Here is a 17,667-nt window from a genome sequence, read left to right as displayed (position 1 = left end):
ATATATATATATATATACACACAATATATATATATATTATATATATATATATATATATATATATATATATATATATATATATATATATATGTGTATATAATATATATATATATTATATATATATATATACACACATATATATATATATATATATATATATATATATATATATATATATATATGTGTGTATATATATATATATATATATATATATATACACACATATATATATATATATATATATATATATATATATATATATATATATATATATATGTGTGTATATATATATATATATATATATATATATATACACACATATATATATATATATATATATATATATATATATATATATATATATATATATATATATATATATATATATATATATATATGTGTGTATATATATATATATATATATATATATTCTGAGAAAAAAGTCAGAATTATCAGAGAGAAAAAGTCAGAATTGTGAGTTTGTTTCACAATTCTGAGAAAAAAAACCTCAGAAATTGGGAAAAATGACAGAATTTAAAGTTTGTTTAACAATGCTGAGAAAAAAAGTCAGAATTGCTAGAATAAAAGTCAGAATTGCTAGAATAAAAGTCAGAATTATACGTTTATATCTCACAATTCTACAAAAAAGTCAGAATTGCGAGATATAAACTCACATTTGCAAGAAAAAAGTCAGAATTTCCAAGTTTGAGTTATTTTGAGAAAAAAAACTGAAATGTGAGAAAAAAATCTGAATTTATAGTTTATATTTAACAATTCTGTGGAAAAAAATCTGAATTGTGTGAGATAAGGTCAGATTCTGAGAAAAAAGTCAGAATTGTCAGAAAAAAAGTCAGAATTGCGAGTTTATTTCTCAATTTTGAGAAAAAAGTCAGAATTGAGTTTTTATCTCAATTCTGAGAAAAAAAACTCAGAAATTGGGAAAAATGACAATTTAAAGTTTGTTTAACAATGCTGAGAAAAAAGTCAGAATTGCTAGAATGAAAGTCTGAATTATACGTTTATATCTCACAATTCTACAAAAAAGTCAGAATTGCGAGATATAAAAGTCAGAATTGAGAGTTTATATCTCAAATCGGAGAAAAAAAGTTAGAATTGTGAGTTTATATCTTCATTCTAAGAAAAACGGTCAGAAATGCGAAGAAAAAAATGTCAGAAATGCAAGGAAAAAATGTTAGAATTGCAAGTTTATATCTCACACTTCATTCTGAGAAAAAGGTAAGAAATGCGAGGAAAAAATGTCAGAAATGCAAGGAAAAAACTTTAGAATTGCAAGTTTATATCTCACACTTCTAAAAAAAAAAAAAAAAGTCAGAATTGCGAGATATAAAATATAAAAGTTTATATCTCACAATTCTGATAAAAAGTCAATTGCGAGATATAAAATCGCATTTGCGAGAAAAAAGTCAGTTTATATCTCAAATCTGAGAGAAAAAGTCAGATTTGCGAGAAAAAAGTCAGAATTGTGAGTTTATATCTACATTCTGAGAAAAAGGTAAGAAATGCGAGGAAAAAATGTCAGAAATGCAAGGAAAAAACTTTAGAATTGCAAGTTTATATCTCACACTTCTAAAAAAAAAAAAAAAAAAAATTCAGAATTGCGAGATATAAAATCACATGTGCAAGAAAAAAGTCAGAATTGAGAGTTTATATCTTCATTCTGAGAAAAAAGGTCAGAAATGCAAGGAAAAACTTTTATAATTGCAAGTTTATCTCACAATTCTGAAAAAATTCAATTGCGAGATATAAAATCGCGTTTGCGAGTAGAAAGTCAGAATTGAGAGTTTATATCTCAAGTCTGAGAGAAAAAGTCAGAATTGCGAGAAAAAAGTCGCAATTGTAAGTTTATATCTCAATTCTGAGAACAAAGTCTGAATAGTGAGAGGAAAAAGAATTGCAAGATATAAACTCTCAATTCAATTCTCAATTAAATCTTATGTCAGTGTTAGTACGCAGTAATATTTACCTGCAAATATTTTACGACTCCTAGACGAGGAGCTAGTCTAATAACCATAAATGGCCAAATGAAAATGACCTTATTATTTATGATGTTGCCTACAATTTGATTTTGCCAACAAAATCACTGCAAATACATCATAAATATTTGAAATATCACCCAGCCCTACTCTTACATTTAAACAAAACCTTGCATCCAGACATGCATGCCTCCCATTACTTATTTCCAACCCCCATTTTGGATTTAAATACATTGAGTACAAAATGTACCACTTTTTCCTTTACGTACATCTATTTTTTATGTAGTACGTTGACATTATCATTTCTAAGCATTTTTGCCTCAGAACTCTGATGCGGGGTCGACTGAGTGCTAATGTTTCCATCCTAACCTCTGATCAACACTATCCTAACATACGACCCAATATAAGGAACACCATTTTGAGGCACCATCCATACCTGTCAGCATCAGGAGTTTGCAGTCCCATCAAAGAAGAAACTACAAATCCCATGATCCCTTTAGACATATGACTCCACCCCCTGCCCCTCCTCCTAGCTCCATTTGGCTGGTGTCTCTGCTTGTCATCGCTATGCCATGTAACCCTTCCAACAACACACCATTTTTTTAGTCATAGTAGCCCATGAATCACAGGTTGAGTGGGGGTTCCCACAGGAGAGACTTTAGTCCCGCCCCTCACAGGTAGGTGGTTGTAGCAGATGATTGACATGTGGGGCGGTCAATCAGCATGAGTTCTCCTTATAGGTAAGATGCTCAGCATCGTAGGGCACTGTAACGGTGCTAGACTTGCAGAAGACGTTTCATCCTTTAACCATCTTTCAGAAAACACTGTCTCTGGTCCTTTTCCAGAATGCCATGTGGTGACAACAATGTTTGATCATACATACCTGTGTATGATCGCATAACAGCGGTCTGACTGCTAACCTGCTGTTTATTTTTGTTCCTGTCAATCTTTTGACATTCAGTTTTGATGTCTAATTACTAAATTGTGTTTTTCTTTTAATCGACAACCACCTGACCTGTCTCTCTTGAGTTTTCATTTGTCTGATATCGTTTTATTGTTACATTATTAATTTTGTGTTCAATGTCTGATCCTGTTTGCTTTTAAATAATATGTCACTGTTCTATGTTTGTTTTTAAATGTATTTTAAAAATCAGGGATGCACTGATATTAAAATTCTATCTGATATGATAAGCCCAGTAATTATTTTCATGATATGGCCAATAATTAATAATTGGTTAAGTAGTACAATTCTATACTATTTTGTCTAAGTAAATTAGGAACATATTCAAAACTAAAATGAATTGTTTAAAATGCTATAAGTAAATTATACATCATAACATATTGTACAGTATGAGATTTGAGATGTATTAAAGTTATCTAAATGTAAAAATATAGAAAAATGAGCATTAAAAATAAAACATAGCTAATATTGACTGATACTGGTAAATTAAAAAAAACATCAGTTGATAACTGATATGGTATTGATATATCATGCATCCCCATTAAAAATGTTTCTGACTGCATTTTTAATTAAAATAGAGGTCCAATCTCATATTAAGTGTCTATCTTAACTGCATACATGTACAAAAATAATGCATTTTCATGTCAACTTTTATTGTTACTCTTAACAGTTTTGCAACATTATATGTTGTAGTCCTGCACATGAATATGCAATTTTTTTTTTAAGAGATAGTTCACCCAAAAATTAAAATTCTGTCATTAATTACTCACCCTCGTGTCATTCCAAACGCGTAAGAAGGGTATTAAGGACATTGTTAAAATAGTTAATTTCATTAAAAATATTTTAATTTGTGTTCTGAAGATGAACAAAGGTCTTACGGGTTTGGAATGGCGTGAAAAGTGAGTAGTTAATGACAGAATTTTTTTATTGATGAACTGTTCCTTTAAGTAAATGATTTTAAAGTTTGAATTTTAAATTTTAAATGAAATCTAAAAAATTTTATGTTGACATTGTGATATTATAAGGCTAAAATATCTTATTTCTTCCTGTTTCAGTGGAGAACGGTGAGCACTGTGACTTCACAGTCCTGAGGAATATGCTTATCAGGTGAGAAACAACGTAAAAACTATGTTACGCGAAATAACTGCATTAACACTGTTTTCTAACCAGATACAAGGTTCCAGCATCAAGTCATTGAAGTCATTCTGATAAACTGAATTGGAGTTCATTGTTTAACCTGTCATCAAACAATCTGTTCCAGGACTCACATGCAGGACCTGAAGGACGTGACTAATAATGTTCACTATGAAAACTACCGGAGTAAGAAACTAGCAGCCGTCACCTGCAATGGGGTCGATGCCACTAAGAACAAGGGCCAGCTGACGAAGTACGTAGACGGTTCTGTTTTTAGCTAAATGTTGTTCAGTTTTGTCCCAAACAGTGTTGAGTATGTTACTGAGAGCCTGCGTCACCCTTTCTTAGGATCAAACCTGCAAACTTTTGTTGAGCATCTTCTATAGCCTAGTGGTTAACATTTCTTAATGAGTCTAGTTTTTAAAGAATGGAAGCCTGTTTGTACCACTGAATAAAAAATAAAAAAGGTAATTGTGACCTTTCCTCACAATCTAGAAAAAGTTAGAATTGTGAGATATAAACTTGCATTTGCGAGAAAAAAGTCTTGTGAGGTATAAACAGTTCAGATTTTTTTTTTATCACAAATCTTTCTCAGAACAGTTTTTTGAAAAAAAAAAAAAAAAAAGTCTGAATTGCGAGACATAACCTTGCATTTACAGATTTTTTTTTTTTAATAAATGTGCAATTCTGAGAAATAGAACTTTTAGAATTAGAACATAATAGTCTTTTTTTCCCCTCAGAATTGGACTTCATAAAAAAAAAGTCAGAATTGCAAGAAAAAGGTCAGAATTGTGAGATATAAGCTTGCATTTGCAAGAAAAAAAGTCAGAATTGTGAGAAAAAAGTCAGAATTGCAAGAAAAAGGTCAGAATTGTGAGATATAAGCTTGCATTTGCAAGAAAAAAGTCAGAATTGTGAGAAAAAAGTCAGAATTGCAAGAAAAAGGTCAGAATTGTGAGATATAAGCTTGCATTTGCAAGAAAAAAGTCAGAATTTTGAGAAAAAAGTCAGAATTGCAAGAAAAAGGTCAGAATTGTGAGATATAAGCTTGCATTTGCAAGAAAAAAGTCAGAATTGTGAGAAAAAAGTCAGAATTGCAAGAAAAAGGTCAGAATTGTGAGATATAAGCTTGCATTTGCAAGAAAAAAGTCAGAATTGTGAGAAAAAAGTCAGAATTGCAAGAAAAAGGTCAGAATTGTGAGATATAAGCTTGCATTTGCAAGAAAAAAGTCAGAATTGTGAGAAAAAAGTCAGAATTGCAAGAAAAAGGTCAGAATTGTGAGATATAAGCTTGCATTTGCAAGAAAAAAGTCAGAATTGTGAGAAAAAAGTCAGAATTGCGAGTTTATATCTAAATCAGGAAAAGTCAGAATTGCAAGATATAAACTTACATTTGTGTGGAAAAAAAATCAGAATTCTGAGATAAACTTGCATTTGTGTAAAAAAAAAAAAAAAAAAAAGTCAGAATTCTGAGAAAAAAGTCAGAATTGCTTATCTCGAATTTTAGCATTTTTCTTAGAATTTGTGAGAAAAAAAAGTCAGAATTGCAAGATATAAACTTGCATTTGTGTGGAAAAAAAAATCAGAATTCTGAGATATAAACTTGCATTTGTGTAAAAAAAGTCAGAATTCTGAGAAAAAAGTTAGAATTGCTTATCTCGAAATTTTGCATTTTTCTTAGAATTTGTGAGAAAAAAAAGTCAGAATTGCAAGATATAAACTTGCATTTGTGTGGAAAAAAAAATCAGAATTCTGAGATATAAACTTGCATTTGTGTAAAAAAAAGTCAGAATTCTGAGAAAAAAGTCAGAATTGCTTATATCTCGAAATTTTGCATTTTTCTTAGAATTTGTGAGAAAAAAAAAGTCAGAATTGCAAGATATAAACTTGCATTTGTGTGGAAAAAAAAATCAGAATTCTGAGATATAAACTTGCATTTGTGTAAAAAAAAGTCAGAATTCTGAGAAAAAAGTCAGAATTGCTTATATCTCGAAATTTTGCATTTTTCTTAGAATTTGTGAGGAAAAAGTCAGAATTGAAAGTGGGGAAAAAAGTCAGAATTACGAGTTTATATCTTAGAATTCTAAGGAAAATAGTCAGAATTTCTTATATCTCGAAATTTAAAAAAAAAATTCTTAAAATTAAGACTGCACCCATTCATTGCAGAGAATCAGAATTGCGAGAAAAAAGTCAGAATTGCAAGATATAAACTCACAAATTGACAAGTCAAATGTTTATTCCTCTCAATTCTGACTTTTTTCTCAGAATTAAAGGAGAAGTCCGGTGTGATATTGACCTAAAGTGTATTGAATCATGATACCGAGTGTGAACATACCTTGCATATCTCATCTCAGTTTGTGTCCTGCAGTCCGAAATCTGGGGTCAGTTAGCCGATACTAACAACAGGTTGTCAATGAGAGTGAATAGGGCATCGGAGTAGCCATGTAAATAAATCACTGTTTTATGCCATTTACGAGGTACAAAGTAGCTCCACACTTCATTGGTTGACTTCCAAGGGCCCTGACATTTAAAACGAGACATTGAGAACTCAGAAAAAGCACCGGTAGTTTATTTACAAGAAGATTTATACAGACAGTACCTGGAAGAAATTTACCGGTCGCCGCCATCTTGAATTTAGTCACGATAAGTCGAGTGACGAGCAGGAAGGAACTTGTCAGGTTATCAACTTATCAGGTTGTAGTTTCCTTCCTGCTCGTCACTCGACTTATCGTGACTAAATTCAAGATGGCGGCGGTACCAGGTACTGTCTGTATAAATCTTCTTGTAAATAAACTACCGGTGCTTTTTCTGAGTTCTCAATGTCTCGTTTTAAAGATTCTGACTCTCGTTCGGACGGCACCCATTCACTGCAGAGAATCAGAATTGTGAGTTTACATCTTAAAATTTTGAGAAAAAAGTCTTGTAATTTGCAATATATAAACTCACATTTGTGAGACAAAAAGTCAGAATTGTAAGTTTATATCTAAATTATGCGGAAAGGTCAGAATTGTAAGATATAAACTTGCATTCGTGTGGGAAAAAAAGTCAGAATTGTGAGAAGAAAGTCAGAATTGCGAGATATAAACTTGCATTTGCAAGAAAAAGTTAGAATTGCAAGAAAAAGTCAGAAATGCGAGTTTGCATACAAATTCTGAGGAGAAGTCAGAATTGCAAGATATAAACTTAATAAAGATATAAAAAAAGTCCGAATTGTTAGAAAAAAAAGTCCGAATTGCGAGTTTATATCTTACAATTCTGAGAAAAAAAAGTCCGAATTGCTTATATCTCGTAAGTTCGCATTTTTTCTTAGAACTGAGATTCCGACGGCACCCATTCTCCGCAGAGAATCAGAGTTGCGAAAAAAGTCAAAATTTCAAGATATAAACTCAAATTTGTGATAAAGAAAAGTCATTTGTTTATTTCTCACAATTTTGACTATTTAATATGTCTGTTATGAGAAAAAAGGTCAGAATTGCATGATTTAAACAAAAAAATCTGGATTGCTCGTTTATATCTCAGTTCTGAGGTCAGGTTTTTTTTAAGCAATTCTGGCTGTTTTCTCAGAATTAAGATATAAACTCGCAATTCTCACTCCAATTGCAACAGCACCCATTCACTGCAGAGAATCTATTGGTGAGCAAGTGATTTAATACTACATTTCTCCAAATCTGTTACAATTGTTGCAATGTCACTCTTGTAGGAGTCCCCTGGCCCAGATGGAGGAGGAGAGGAGGGAGCATGTGATGAAGATGAAGAAGATGGAGACCGAAATGGAGCAAGTCTTTGAGATGAAGGTCAAAGAAAAGAAGCAAAAACTAAAGGACTCTGAGGCAGAGGTGTGTGTGAGAATGCTTGAGTTTGGTTTTTAGTTCTAATTAAAATGAGCATTTTTTTATATTTCATGGCTAAAATCCCAAATACTTTTCTGAAAATCCTTGTGCATCTTTGGTGCAGTTGGAGCGGCGTCACGAACAGATGAAGAAGAATCTAGAAGCTCAGTATAAAGAGCTTGAGGAGAAGAGGCGCCAGTTTGAGGAAGAAAAAGCCAACTGGGAGACTCAGCAACGCATCCTGGAGCAGCAGAAGCTTGATGCATCAAAGTGAGACTCTCGCTGTTCTCTCATCTCAATTCCTCAGTGTCTTTCTCTTAAAATAGACTTTTTGTAACTCTCTGCATTATTCAGTCTCTAAATAATGCAGTTAGCGGATTTTTATTTTACTTTAATAAAAACAGAAACGCAGTCATGCATAGAAGTAGATTCAAGCAGGCTGACTGTCCCATTTTTCTCTAAAATTTAAGTCTGAATCCAGGTTTTCAAATCTAAAAGGCATAGTTCACCCAAAAATGAGAATTCTGTCATTAATTACTCATCCTCATGTTGTGTCAACTTGTTATACCTTTGTTCATCTTCAGAACACAAATAAAGGTATTTTTGCAGTCTAAACCATACATGGACATGTTTAAGGCCCAGAAAGGTAGTAAGGACATTGTTAAAATAGTTCATGTGACATCAGTGGTTAAACCATTGTGGTATAAAGCTACGAAAAGGTTTGATAGGGCATGAAGGTTAGTAATTATTGACAGAATTTTCATTTTTGGGTAAACTATCCCTTTAACCTGAAATAAGGTTTTAGCATTTTTAAAAAATGTAATACAAAATATGGTTAATTTAGTGTATTTCAAATTAATGCATTTGTTTTCATTAATTTTTTTTATTAAATTAATAGTTTACAATAATTATATTTATTAATTACAAAATAAATTACATTTTTAATTATAAAAGCTGTAAGAACTTTTTTTATTTAGTTAACTCTTTTGAAGAAAGTTAAGCCAGATTCAGTTTTAGAGTTTTTAGCACAAATTTTTTTTATTTAGCCATACTTTTTTGTCAGCACGAAAATAGCCACAGAAGCTGGCATGGCGTTAAACACAAACAAGCATTTTAATAATAATGGAAAGTTCAAAAGTTCAGAAATTATTTAAAATATATATTTCTGTAAATGGAAATGTCTTTACTGTCACTTTTGACAGTGAACTCGCATTTGTGAGAAAAAAGTCAGAATTGCAAGCTGATATCTCAATTATGAGGGAAAAAAAGTCAGAATTGCAAGTTTTTATCGCAATTCTGGGAAAAAAAGTCAGAATTAGGAGAGAAAATTTAAACTTGTGATTCTAAGAAAAAAATTTACTTATAAGATATAAACTTGCATTTGTAAGAAAAAAGTCAGAATAGTGAGTTTATATCTCAATTCTGAGAGGGAATAAAGTCAGAATTGCAAGCTGATATCTCAATTATGAGAAAAAAAGTCAGAATTGCAAGTTTTTATTACAATTCAGGGAAAAAAGTCAGAATTAGGAGAGAAAAAGTCAGAATTGTGATTCTAAGAAAAAAAATGACTTGTAAGATATAAACTTGCATTTGTAAGAAGAAAGTCAGAATTGTGAGTTTATATCTCACAATTCTGAGAAAAAAGTCAGAATTAGAAGAAAAAAGTCAAATTACAAAATATAGACTTGCATTTGTGAGAGAAAAAAAATGCAGAATTGCGAGTTTATATCTCAATTCGGAGGAAAAAAATCAGAATTGTAAGAAAAAAAAAAGAATTGCAAGTATATATGTGACCCTGGACCACAAAACCAGTCATAAGGTTAAATTTTACAAAACTGAGATGTATGCATCATATGAAAGTTCAATAAATAAGCTTTCTATTGATGTATGGTTTGTTAGGATAGGATGATATTTGGCCGAGATACAACTATTTGAAAATCTGGAATCTGAGGGTGCAAAAAAATCAAAATACTGAGAAAATCACCTTTAAAGTTGTCCAAATTAAGTTCTTAACAATGCATATTACTAATCAAAAATTACATTTTGATATATTTATAGTAGGAATTTTGCAAAAAAATCTTCATGGAACATGATCTTTACTTAATTTCCTAATGATTTTTGGCATAAAAGAAAAATCAATAATTTTGACCCATACAATGTATTTTTGGCTATTGCTACAAATATACCCCAGCGACTTAAGACTGGTTTTGTGGTCCAGGGTCACATATCACAATTCTGACTTATTTTAAGAATTAAGATATAAACTGTCAATGACTCTCATTCCGACGGCACCCATTCATGTGTCCTTGCTGAATAAGAGTATTAATTTCTTTAAAAAAAAGTAAATAAATCTGACTCCAAACTTGTGAACATTAGCATATTTTGTTGCAAAAGCATCAGTATACATGAGCAGTGGCATAAAAAAAAAAATAGTATTATTGATTTTAAAAATGTAAATAAAGTACGAACAATGGAAAAGTGTTAATAATTAATTTCAATAACTTTAACTAACTATTTACTGTTTTAATCAGTTCCCTCGCCAATGTTTTTTGTCTTTTTGTGTTTTTCAGGACAATGGAAAAGAACAAGAAAAAAGGAAAAATCTTTTAAAGGCACCACGAAACTCCATTCCTTATAAAACCAGAAACTCCTTGCATCTCTTTTGATGCTGTAATGTTTTATGACCCCAAAAGAAACGCATGGAGGAGTGTTATGCTACAGTTTACTGCACATTTCATTGTGAATGAAAGGAATGAAAATATAAGGTGTTTTTGTAGTCATATCCACACAACTTCATCGCCCTCTTCTGGTTGACACTAATGGTTCACCACATGTTCAGTATGTCAAGTGCATGTTCATTATAATGAGAATATTGACCGACATTCCTTTGAAACTTTAAAATGTTATTACAAACAACACTTTGTTTTTTTTTATCATTTCTGAGAGGAGCTGATGATGACCACATTCACACATCTTAGTGTTAAGAAGGTCTTGTGGTAGGTTTGTATGGGTGTAACAGAGAACGCAACAGACGGATGAAAGCAAGTGCGTCGAGTTTAATACAGAGCTAAGCATGTATGTGTTGAAAAGCAAAGCTATGGATGGATGGTTTATGGTATTGACTTGTGTGTTTCTTTGGGGTCATAAACATTTGAAGACTTGTTTTAACTTTATTGCACAGCTAAATTATGACAATAACCGTTTCCCATGTTTTTAAACCTATTTGCTGGCTGTGTACGTAGATAACTGTGTCCCTACCATAGATGGTGTTCTACAAAATGGCATGATTGTCAACATTAATAACAATAGTCATTTTTTGATATGGATGGATATATAAGAACTACAATAATATTATAGGATGTTGCTCGAACATTCTGCCTTAAAATTTCGGCATTGGTCTGCTTATGTTTTCTTTTCTTTTTTATTGTGAAGCAAGTACGTCCCTCGGTCTATCCTAAACTGATCTGAGACCAGTTTGTTTTATTTTAATGGATTTTTAGTTGTTGGGGCTGGTCCTAGATCAGGGTGGTCAGTTTTAACCTGAGTGAGTTCAGTATATCTAAACTGATGTTATTTTAGCCATACTTACCCAGATTACCCTTTATAATAAACTCACTTTACATTCCAAAAATCGAAATGAGAATGGAAGCGCTCTTTGTTTCTCTTGAATAGTTTAGATTTCTAACACACAGGCTCCGGGTCTAACACATGCCAAACAGTGTATAGACTGCAACGTGCACAAAACTCTCAATGCAAAGGGCAATAAAGAGTCCCTGTATGCCTCATGTGATCACACACTATTATATATTTTGCAGGTTTGTCATTATGCAAGTTTGAAAACACTCCGTTCTTCCTGTCGTGGATCGCTAAACCACACAGACGCTCTCTGAAGTACGTGTTTAGTTTTAAGGTTTTTAGTAGAACAGTATTCTTGGAAAAAGAAAACACTTTTCTTTAACCGCGCTACTTTTTTTTTTAAACGGTAGACCTGAACATGGCTCTAGACATGTTTGTTGTCTTATTATTTTTGTATATGTATACGGTTTTCAACTTCCGATTGTTTTTCTTGACGTTTTATCTTCATTTTGCCTAACTGTACATTATTAAACATGAGATGTTATGCTGATAATGGTCATGTTGTCTTTTCTTCTCCTATCAGTATTTGTTATGAAACAATGTCTAGGCACCAGGTCATCTCTGTGCATTTTAATACTTTTTTGAGAATTCATTTGGTTTAATTTTTGCAAAATGAGAACAGTTTTAATACTTTGAGTTATTGGCCTAATATCTTTATGTATTGAAGAGGAGATCAAAATAATATGTATTAAAAAAAAAGTTGTCTTTAACTCTCAGGAGAATTTTATAGGGAAATTAGGAGAGTAATATAACAGTGTGCTGCAAACTGTAAAACTCAATGCACTTCAAACCGGTGTGTTCATAATGAAGATAATACATTAAAGGGATAGTTCACCCAAAAATGAAAATTTGATGTTTATCTGCTTCTGCTTACCCCCGGGGCATCCAAGATGTAGGTGACTTTGTTTCTTCAGCAGAACACCAATGAAGATTTTTAACTCAAAGCGGTGCAGTCTGTCAGTCATATAATGGCAGTGGATGAGCACCAAACCTTTGAAAGTTAAAAAAAAACATGCACAGACAAATCCAAATTATACCCTGTGGCTCGTGACGATACATTGATGTCCCAAGACACGAAATTATTGGTTTTTGTGAGAAACTGAAGTATTTATATCATTTTTTACCTTTGATAAACCGCCACGTCCATCTGTCCTGAGCACGAGCTCATCATCCGGCTGGTTACACATGTACAGATTGTACACACAAAGAGTACATATTGTTTTTATTCCACTACATTGACTACGTTAGAGATCAGATAGTTTACGCTAGATTCACTGTTTAGATTTAGATGACATGTACTGGTTGAAGTCGTGTAAATGCAACAAAAAACATACAGTTATCGTTCTTGGTGTGAACGGGCCTTTACCAAATCTAATATCTAACATAGTTTTATCACAGGTAGAATGCTAAATGTTTCAATACAAGCATTTCAGACGAATGGAGTTTATGCAATATTTAAACTTTTAACCCACGGGAGAAAATCAACCCAATTCCGTGGAAAAAATGCGGATTTGGCAACCCTGCATCCAACACGAGCTGCATCCATTTTAAATACTCCGCATATTGATAGCTACTCCGTAATTATAATTATATTTAATAGAATGCTTGCGGGAGCAGGATTAAAGAAATAGTAACGAATACAATGAATAGCGACTGTAGAAAATAAAAAGTAAAAAAAAAAGGCAGAATCCCGGATTTGGATGCAGCTCATGTTGGATGTAGGGTTGCCAAATCCGCATTTTTCCCACGGAATGTGGCTGATTTTCTCCCGTGGATTAAAAATTTGAAATATTGCATGAATTAAATTTGACCGAAATGCTTGTATTGAAAAAATGTGCATTCTACCTGTGATAAAACTGTGCACTCTAAAAAATGCTGGGTTAAAAACAACCCAGCGCTGGGTGAAATATGGACAAACTCAGCGATTGGGTTGTTTTGACCCAGCAGTTGGGTTAATGTTTAACCCATCCTTCAGGGTAGTTTTATTTAACTCGAATATTGCTTAAAATTACTATGTTCCTTGCTTAAAATATGCCCAAATAGCTTGGAAAGTAACCTAGGCATCAGCCTAGACATCAGCAGTAATCAAAAGGTGAACATTTATTTATTATTATTTATTATTTATTACTTATTAAGCAATTAATTTTTTTATTATTATTATTTATTCAACTTATTAATAAATGTAAAAAATTTTAAATGATTAATAAATGTTACTTTCCAAGCTATTTGGGCATATTTTAAGCAAGAGGCAATATTTGAGTTAAATAAAACTACCCTTCAGGATGGGTTAAACATTTAACCCAACTGCTGGGTCAAAACAACCCAGTCGCTGGGTTTGTCCATATTTCACCCAGCGCTGGGTTGTTTTTAACCCAGCATTTTTTTAGAGTGTGGTAGATATTAGTTTTGTGAAGGATACCAGCAAGCAATTTTTGGTCTAAAAGACGTCTATTAGCCGTGAAAACACAGCCCAGACGTCTAGGCTAAAACAAGTTTGTATTTGGGCTGTCAATGAAAATTTAATAGACGTCTAAACGTATCCCAATATTAGACTAGTAATCAATTAAAAAATAAAAAAAACATTAAACCATAAAACCTTGTAAACGTTGCTGAGTTTGCTTACAGGATGGAATTTCATACATCTAACTAGTTATTTTGCCAAAAAAATGGCATGCAACCAAATTCAAGGTTATTTGGGCTGGAAGTGGGTTGCACATAGCCGGACTATATCGGGTTTATAGTTAACCCAGACGGTGAAATGACGACTATTGCTTGCTGGGATGCCACATGGCCACTGTGGTTGGAAGCTGTGTTTATGAACAAACTGCATAACGGTGACTGTAAAATATGTAGTTTTGGTATGGAATTGACATATCATAGTTGAAAACTAAAATGTGGTCACCCTAGCAGCCATGCCATCATTTTCAAAAGTCTCAGGTTTCAGTCCGTTTAAGGTTACAGACTAATTGTAGCTTAAGTTGTGTGTTTTAAAACAAAAACGCACTAGTGTAAACGTATACGTATTTTTCTATGGTTTCTTGGTTGTTTACACTACTTCGACCCTACTCCGATGTGACGAGTTTTCGGTTGCGTAGTGTGGACGGAGATCGTTTCTGAAATGCTGTGAAACACCAGTGCAGAGATGTTCACAAGACTTACTATTGGAGTCTGAGTCAAGTCTGAAGTCTTTTCACTGGAGTCTGAGTCAAGTCTCAAGTCTTGAGTCGAGTCTGGCTTGCTAAAAAAAATCCCATTCAAAATCCTCATGTATTGAAATCTTCCTATTTATGTAGCTGTTTTATAGGCTATAGACAAAATATATGATCTATGATTTTTTATCTATTTATTATTATTCAATCAAATCAAATTAAATCAAATTCTATAATAAGAGTCCTGTTTACCATGACACATAAGGAAACAGATGTAACAGATATTACAAAATCATACAAAGTATTTCTTTTTTATATAAGTCAGGGCTATTCAATTAAAGATCCAAGATATTTTCTTCCAAGCAACATTTGAAAAAAGAATCAGTTCTGAACAATAAACAGTGTTATTCTGGATACTGTTGCAGTTTTTGTGATAAAGCAAAACACTGAGGAAAAATATTCTGTGACAAAATATGTTCAAAATAATGATACTGAAACAACACCTTTCAGAGATTGGAGAACCTTGAGCTGTTAAGATAAAACAACAACATTGTTCTTCAGATTTTATAGTAAATATGAGTGATTTCTCTGCAGAACAATTGTATCCGTGTGTTAAATTGTGTACACCTTTATAAGCATGTAAATAAATAATTCAGATTCAAGAGAACCTAAGTCCAGGCCATCAGCAGGACCAGTCCAAACTCCCAAACTCAAGATGTTCTCATGGTTTCTGATCTGAAGTTGATCTGCAGACTTGATGAGGAGATTTTAGAGATGTCTGAGTAAATTAGAATCTGCTTCACACCTCAAATATTTCCTAGCATGAAGACCTAGAAACTCAGATCTGAGCAAGCACACACCTCTACTGAGTTTCCTGGACCTACAACCACACAGAAAACTTTTGGTTTAATGTGGTATATTGTTTTAAAATGTATATACAAAAATCATTGCAAAGATGCCTTTCTATATCTAAGCTGATATACTGATACATAAACATACATATACACTACCAGTCAAAAGTTTTTTAAAGAAGTCACTTCTGCTCACCAAGCCTGGATTTATTTGACCCAAAGTACAGCAAAAACAGTGAAATATTTTTACAATTGAAAATAACTGTTTTCTATTTGAATATATTTTAAAATGTAATTCATTCCTGGGATCAAAGCTACATTTCCAGCATCATTACTTCAGTCTTCAGTGTCACACGATCCTTCAGAAATCATTCTAATATGCTTTTGCTGTTCAAGAAACATTATTTAAACATATATTTAAAACACTTGAGTGCATTTTTTCAAGATTCTTTGATGAATAGAAGAAATTATAGAAATAATTAATTTCATTTGGCAAGGATGCTTTGAATTGATCAAAAGTGATGATAAAGACATGTATAGTGTTACAAAAGATTTCTATTAGATGTCAGATATATGCTGTTCTTCTGAACTTTCTATTCAAAAAGAAATTGAAAAAAAAAACGATAAGCAAATTTGGCAATGATTTCTGAATAATCATGACTGGATTAATGATGCTAAAATTCAGCTTTGAAATCAAAGATATAAATTATATTATATTTTAAAATATATTCAAATAGAAAACAGTTATTTTAAATAGTAAAAATGTTTCAAAATTGTACTGTTTCTGCCGTACTTTGGATCAAATAAATGCAGGCTTGGTGAGTGGAAGAGACTTTAAAAAACATTTAAAATCTTACTGTTCAGAAACTTTTGACTGGTATTTTACATACACATATACTTAAAATAGAACGGCATTTTTTTTTATGTATTTGTGTGTGTGCGTGTTTGTGTATTCAATCATATTTTATAGAAAGAGCAACAAAGAGTACATATGTGCCTTATATAATCAGAAACTATAGTTTATAGTTTCTTTATTTGCATATTTATGTCAATTTCAGATTCAGATTTTTGTTATATTCATCTTTTGTTCTTTCTACCTAACTCTACATAATTAAACATAAGAAGCTGATGAGAGCTATACCATCTTTTCCATCATTTATGCTAATTTAATAGGCCTATATGAATATGCGCAAGCACACATTAGAACGAGTCTGACAGCAGGTAGTCTCAATGCAGTTGAATATTTATTTGCATAGATTGAACACTAAATGAAGACAGTTTTACATTCAGTTTCTTGCTATATTAATCATGAGATGCAAAAATACATTTAGTAAGAAAGGACAGTTGTAAAGCAGTAACAGTATTATTTTGTTCATAATGTATTGCGTTTTTATTGCCCGGGCAGTCACTCTATTACTTTCTTTATCCATGCCTCGTCTGGTTTCACACAAAATTCTAAGCCTTTTTTTGTGGCAACCCTGAGGGGGGAGAAAAGTTCACATTTTCACATTCACATTTTGCTAACATACACATTTTATCATTTGTCTACAATTTAAAAGAAGCATATGGCAGTTTTTCTAAATAATTTATTTTAGAGTTAAATACTTACACAACGCCTGCGACAGGGCAATGTGAACCTGTTTTCAGAGCAGTCACAATTTTGTTGGGTGGAATTGCAAAGTCGATAAAATTGAAGCAACACCTCTCAGGGACTGCAAGAGCACCAGCTGTTGGTTAGATAAAATGTATTGTTAAAATTTGCATATGGATTCAAATAGACCATATCCAACCCTGTATAAGATATGTTAAATATAAATATGTGTAGATATTACTCATTCTTCAAAATCCTTTCTAGGACTTTAGGTTCTGCGAAGGACCATTCTTCTTATCTAACCATATCTGGCTGGTTAATCAGCATATTGGTTTGTTTCTGGGTTCTTTTATGAACTTTCTATATATGTTTGGTTGCTTACTGAGGATTACAAAGTTCATTGAGGAACATGCAAAGGTTCCACTATGATAACTGGTATGGTATATATATATATATATATATATATATATATATATATATATAATTTAGTCAGAAGAGAACTTGAAGAGAACTTACGCTGA

At 32.0% G+C, this 17,667-nt stretch overlaps 2 protein-coding genes across 2 annotated transcripts in view; one reads left to right on the top strand and one right to left on the bottom strand.

Annotated features, from left to right (window-relative positions):
• septin15 (septin 15) overlaps positions 1 to 12,048 on the top strand; it is a 41,866-nt gene extending 29,818 nt beyond the window's left edge. The window contains exons 8-13 of the mRNA XM_073831596.1: positions 2,403 to 2,568; positions 4,011 to 4,062; positions 4,217 to 4,342; positions 7,790 to 7,925; positions 8,044 to 8,189; positions 10,490 to 12,048. Coding sequence (XP_073687697.1) covers positions 2,403 to 2,568; positions 4,011 to 4,062; positions 4,217 to 4,342; positions 7,790 to 7,925; positions 8,044 to 8,189; positions 10,490 to 10,529 — 666 coding nt within the window. The 3' untranslated portion in view covers positions 10,530 to 12,048. The remainder of the gene's footprint in view (positions 1 to 2,402; positions 2,569 to 4,010; positions 4,063 to 4,216; positions 4,343 to 7,789; positions 7,926 to 8,043; positions 8,190 to 10,489) is intronic.
• A 4,736-nt stretch (positions 12,049 to 16,784) lies between these two features.
• Positions 16,785 to 17,667, bottom strand: part of ccl33.3 (chemokine (C-C motif) ligand 33, duplicate 3) — a 981-nt gene continuing 98 nt past the window's right edge. Inside the window, exons 1-3 of the mRNA XM_073831326.1 lie at positions 17,663 to 17,667; positions 17,165 to 17,282; positions 16,785 to 17,033 (exon numbers count right to left, since the gene is read on the bottom strand). The exon at positions 17,663 to 17,667 is cut by the window's right edge and continues 98 nt beyond it. Coding sequence (XP_073687427.1) covers positions 16,961 to 17,033; positions 17,165 to 17,282; positions 17,663 to 17,667 — 196 coding nt within the window. The 3' untranslated portion in view covers positions 16,785 to 16,960. The remainder of the gene's footprint in view (positions 17,034 to 17,164; positions 17,283 to 17,662) is intronic.

The sequence above is a fragment of the Garra rufa genome, chromosome 25 (assembly GCF_049309525.1).
Source record: "Garra rufa chromosome 25, GarRuf1.0, whole genome shotgun sequence".
Lineage (NCBI taxonomy): Eukaryota > Metazoa > Chordata > Actinopteri > Cypriniformes > Cyprinidae > Garra > Garra rufa.
This window is presented reverse-complemented; position numbering and strand designations above follow the sequence as displayed.